Source organism: Suncus etruscus, chromosome 1, assembly GCF_024139225.1.
Source record: "Suncus etruscus isolate mSunEtr1 chromosome 1, mSunEtr1.pri.cur, whole genome shotgun sequence".
Taxonomy (NCBI): domain Eukaryota; kingdom Metazoa; phylum Chordata; class Mammalia; order Eulipotyphla; family Soricidae; genus Suncus; species Suncus etruscus.
This window is the reverse complement of record NC_064848.1, coordinates 139,854,768-139,860,196: the sequence shown is the minus strand read 5'-3', so window position 1 is coordinate 139,860,196 and position 5,429 is coordinate 139,854,768. Positions and strand designations below refer to the sequence as shown.

Genomic DNA, 5,429 nt, shown 5'->3' with positions numbered 1-5,429 from the left:
AATAAAAAGTGTGTGTGTAGCCTAGCAATTCTCTATCCAAGCAGATACACAGAGAAGTTCTCACATATGTGCAAAGGACACATATGCTCATTTGAGCATTGCCTGTGATATCAAAATATTGGCAGCAGTTTAAATATTCATCAATAGGGGAATTAATAAACACAGCACATTCATATGCATGGATCTATAATATATAATTAAGATGAATATACTGAATTTGTATTTATCTGCATGGAAAGAGAAAAAGTAAAAACATACTAGAAAGGAATAAAAAACAAGTCACACGATAGGTTCTAACACCATACTGTACACTTTAAAAATCAAAGCAAAATTGTATGCTTTTATGGGTTTGCATGAAGTAAAAAATATAAAACCCAGATTGCATAGTGACATACTAAATTCATGATAATGTTTGTCTTTGGATTAAAGGCATCAGCAAAGACTACAAAGGGATTTTAGTTTGATCAGAAATGTTGAATAGCTCAATTTAAAAAAAAATCTTGAAGCAGACAGGACAAAATGTTAACATTTACCAAATATATGGCATAGGTATGTGTAGGTTTTTATATTTTCTCTGCATTAAAGGATTTGCAAATATATGGCATAGGTATGTGTAGGTTTTTATATTTTCTCTGCATTAAAGGATTTGCATTTAAAAAAATTTAAAAACACCTAGAGTTTTGAGGCAAAGAACTTTATCATGATTATTTTTAGAAAGAAATCTCCATTAAAAAAAGAAAGCTGACAATATATAAAATTGCTGAAATGATGATATAAGCAATCAGGATAATTATCAAAATCATGTTGGGGGCAAAGTAAGTTGCTAAATCTTACACTACAACCTTTATTTAAAATGTGAAATATATAGCCACATCTATATTTACAAATGAAAAGATATAGGTAATTAGGAAATAAAGACCTAAAAACAACTGCTGCAAGAATGCACATTATTCTAGGGAAGTCAAAGAGGGGAAAAGGTGTGTGTGTGTGTGTGTGTGTGTGTGTGTGTGTGTGTGCGCGCGCGCGCGCGCGCGTGAGAGGGGGGGTGGGAGGGAGGGAAGGAAAGTGGGATTTAATCCCATTTGCAATATTTACTATCAATAAATCTCTAAAGCAGATATAATAAAATGATGCCCATTTTCTTAATTTAAGAGTAACATATATGAATGATATTAAAGTATATTTCCATTTTCAAAAAAGTACTGAAAATCACAAATTAAAATTTTAAGTATCTAATTTAATATTGTATTCATTAAGTCCTGTGGTTTATAGAAACTAGACTTTTCCTAGAAACGATTCTGTCTGGTTTCCTGTGTGCTTTTAACTCTTTAAAAAGTAAAAAGGAGGGAAAATTAAAGCAATGGAGAAACGTAAAATAAATAAAAAAAATAAAAAAAGAAAAACCCACACAGCTCTGATACAAAAAAAAGAGAAAAGCCTTCACAATTATAACATATCCCATGAGCAATTCTCTATCATTGGCTGTATTTTCTCATTTTTTAATTGTTGTCAAAGGGAAGGGGGGGGAAGGTATTGCCTAACTGGAAACGTGACTTCTATTATTAAAATCGTGGGAGTCCATTTTAATGTGTTTATCTCGCTGCTACGCTATAATTTATATTTCAGCGTGGAAATTTGTTTAGATGCCTGTGACAGGTTAATGCAGTTTCAACAGGCATTTTTTCCCCTTTCGTTCGCTGAATGGTTAAATCGTTCCTCAAAGGATTTCAAGTTTCTATTTCAACCACGGGAAAGAGGATTCTTTTCCTTTTTTTTTTTCTTTTTTCAATTTTTTTTTAAATCAGGGTTTAAGAAAAAATGTTCCTGGTGCAAAATGGTATTAATTCATAGCCAGGTTGAAGATCGATTGAAGGGAAAATTGCATCCGACCTAGATTAAGAGTGTCTCTGTTAAATAAAATTTAAAAAAAAACTTTTTTTTTTCCTTTTGGGAATGCACGCAGACTTGGAGAGCTCTTTAAAAATTTTTTGCTCCGCCAGCGGAGGACAGAAGTGAAATGCATTGATTTTTTGCAGCTCGCAAAACACACCCTCGTCATTAGGGGAGCGAAAAGACAGATCAGAGATGGGAGATTTATTTTTCCATTAAAAAAAAAACTTTTCTCGGACTCGGCTGCGCTGGACCAACGCAGCCGGTCCAAAGGGGGGGCGCGCAGCGGGGACGAAGAAGGGGGCGCGACGCCCGCCCGCAGCCTGGCCCCGAAGTTGCGATCGGGGGGACTTCGCTCTTTGGGAACGTTACCTGGCTCGCCAGCAGAGAGGCAAGGAGGCGCAGACCAGCTAATTGCGGCCGCTGCCCACTTGCCTTAGGCCGGTGCCCCGCGCGCTGCGAGGGGTGGAGGGCGGGGTGGGTGGGGGGTCCTGCGGGCCGGGGCGGGTCCCCGCCGGCCGCCCCCGCGGGCTCCGGTGCGTCAAGGGCGCGTCAAGGCGGGGCGGGCTCGGCGCGGGCGGCAGCGGCGGCGGCGGAGCTGGTGGCGGCGGTGGCGGCGGCGGCGGCGGCGGCGGGCGGGCGGCGCGCGCGCCCGGGCCCTCCTGCTGCTGGTGGCTCGGAGGCTGCGGGACGGACGCTCCCGCCGACCAGTCCCCGCTCGGCCCGAGCTCGCCGGCCGGCCGGCAGTATGTCGGCGGCGGCCGTGGCGTGCCTGGATTACTTCGCTGCCGAGTGCCTGGTGTCCATGTCCGCGCGCGCCGTGGTGCACCAGCGCGCCCCGGACCCCGAGGGCGCGGGCGCCGCCGCCAAAGGCTCGGAGGTGGGTGCGGCGGCGCCTGCAGAGTCCGAGGTGCCGGGCCCGGGGCCACAGGGGCCACCGGGGCCCGAGGAGGTCCCCGCGGTCCCCCAGGTCCCCGCCCCGGGCGCCGCGCCCCACCTGCTGGCTGCCAGCATCCTGGCCGACTTGCGCGCCGGCTCCGGGGACAACTTCGGAGAGCACTGGAGCGCCGCGCCCCCACGCGCCTCGACGGGCTTCGGAGACCCCCGCCAGGGCTCCGCGGCACCCCAGCCAGCCCCACAACCCGAGCCCGAGCCCCAGCTCTGCGCCTTGGACCTCTCCATCTCACAGCGCGCCTGGAGCGAGTTGGAGATGCCAGAGGCGCACGACGGTCCCCGAGCGCTCCAGGATCCCAAAGGGGACCCCGACGCGGCCCCCGAAGCTGCCCCAGTCCTTGCCACGGCTCCGGGACCCCGTCGCAGGCCCGTGATCCCCGCAGCCAAGCGCCACCGCTGCCCCTTCCCCGGCTGCAGCAAAGCCTATTACAAGTCGTCGCACCTCAAGTCCCACCAGCGCACCCACACCGGGGAGCGCCCCTTCTCCTGCGACTGGCTCGACTGCGACAAGAAGTTCACGCGCTCCGACGAGCTGGCGCGCCACTACCGGACGCACACGGGCGAGAAGCGCTTCTCCTGCCCGCTGTGCCCCAAGCAGTTCTCCAGGAGCGACCACCTGACCAAGCACGCGCGCCGCCACCCCGCCTACCACCCCGACATGATCGAGTACCGGGGCCGCCGGCGCACGCCCCGCGTCGAGCCGCCGCCGTCCCCGGGAGACCACCCCCAGCCCCCGCAGTCCCCAAGCGACGACGACGACGACGACCCCGCCGCCACGACCCCTCCGCAGCAGCCCCCGGCTGACCGCCTGCAGCCCCCCGGCCAAGTCTTGCCACCCACCCACCAGGTGGACAGCTCCGGCTCTGGCCCAGACCAGGCCCCCAGCAGCTTAGCTACCTGCCTGTCCTTCGGTTATTGCTTCTAGTCCAGTCGTCTGAAGATGCTCGTGGACAATACCCGCCCACCCCACCTCACCCCCAAGCAGTTGTCCCTCTGACCCTCCCTCTTCCTCAGCGTCCTTAGTCCAACGCACAGATTGAGTCCTCCTCCTCCTGGAGGGCTGCAGCTGCTGGCTGACAACTCCTTGGAGCGGAGGGGGAAGAGGTCCGGAGGGGGAAGATGAAGGGGGATTTGGAATTGGGGGTGCGAAAATTGCAGGGATTCTGACAGTGTGTGCATTATCACCATCCGAAGCGGGGGTGGTGGTGTCTCAAAAGAAGTTCCTGGAACTGTTGAGAAGGGACCAACGCTCCCTGATACACTCCAGAGCCTTGAAGATGGGTCCCCTTATTCCTGGATCAAGAGATGGAGACTGGAATTCTCAGGGCCCGAAGAGGCCTGTCTCCAAGGACTCTGGTGTTTTATTTTTGTTTTGTTTTGTTTTACCCAATATGGGGAGGACCTTGGAAAGGGTGATTTGTTGGTTTGGGGGATTTTTTTTTTGTTTGCTTCGTGTATGTGTGGGTTTGTTTTTTGTTTTGTTTTGTTTTGTTTTTAATTTTCTGGGGGTGGTCTTGGAAAATGCCCACGACTGGGATGGTGAGAGGCCTTTAGAAACAGAAATGGTTTCTGTTTCTGTAAACAGAGATGTTTACTAATTTATTTTTAGTATTTTTAAAACAGGAATGCCAGGTTGATTGGAGGTAGCTATCCTTTGCTGCCCAATTTGTCCCAGCTACCTCTGCAAGGAGGGGCCCTGACACATACTTCGCGGCTATATAATGGCTGGGAACAGCTTCTAGGTGATGAAAGGAGTGATAGGAATCTGTGTAGGTCCTGTTGCATGCTTTGGAGTTCTGAGCTTGCGTTGAGGCCTTTTCTTCCCATTTAGACTCCTAATATGGGGAGAGTGACATTCGCAGCCCGCTCTAATGGTGAGGTTGGTTTAGAAATTTGCTTTAACAACTATACACGCACCAGGTCTAAAAAGAGTGGCTTGCACTAGCTCCCCCCTTCTTCATCCAGAAGGCAACCTGAATTTGCTCCAGGTGATATTGGTTCAGAACCAGATCTTTTGGAATCATTCAGGGAAATAAAGGCACATGGTCCCGGCAGCCCACTCCGGTAATCTCAGGTGCGGTAGGTAGATTCTGCTGGCTTCTTAGTGGTTAGACTAGAGGTTTGTTTCCCTTGGGATCTGTGCATTGGAGGGGGGGTGTGTTTCTGCAGTTGGTGGGTTGCTGGTAGGGGAAGGAGAAGAGCAGCATGGCTTCTTGCTGAAAGCTGGCTGTCCTGGATTTGGGAAACAGCAAGGTGAAAGTGAGGATTCTTCAAATAGAATTTGAAGAGGAGGAGGATTCTTCTCCCCTCTGACCTTAAGAGTTCCCCAAGTTATGCCCTCAGGACGCCTCTTTTCCCCTTGCAGGAACTAACTAGCAACAGTATTTATTATGTTTTCCCCTCCTCTCCTTGTCTCTGCTGCTATGGATGAAATTGTTGGCCACTTTGCTTATGTGTGTGTGTGTATTTTAATGTGTAAGTATGCAAGCCATGAGATGTGGGTCTAAAAAGCATTTTCTGCCCTGCTAAGGTCCCTTTTAGCCCTCTCCTGAGTATATTCTCGTAATGGTCTGTCAGTCAAACTT

General features: G+C 50.0%; 1 protein-coding gene across 1 annotated transcript; it reads left to right on the top strand.

Moving 5' to 3' along the window:
• Window positions 1–2,638: 2,638 nt before the first annotated feature.
• KLF14 (KLF transcription factor 14) lies at window positions 2,639–3,769 on the top strand. Its single transcript, XM_049781610.1, has one exon. It carries the CDS (start codon window positions 2,639–2,641, stop codon window positions 3,767–3,769), a length of 1,131 nt encoding a protein of 376 aa, XP_049637567.1.
• The last annotated feature ends 1,660 nt before the right edge of the window (window positions 3,770–5,429 follow it).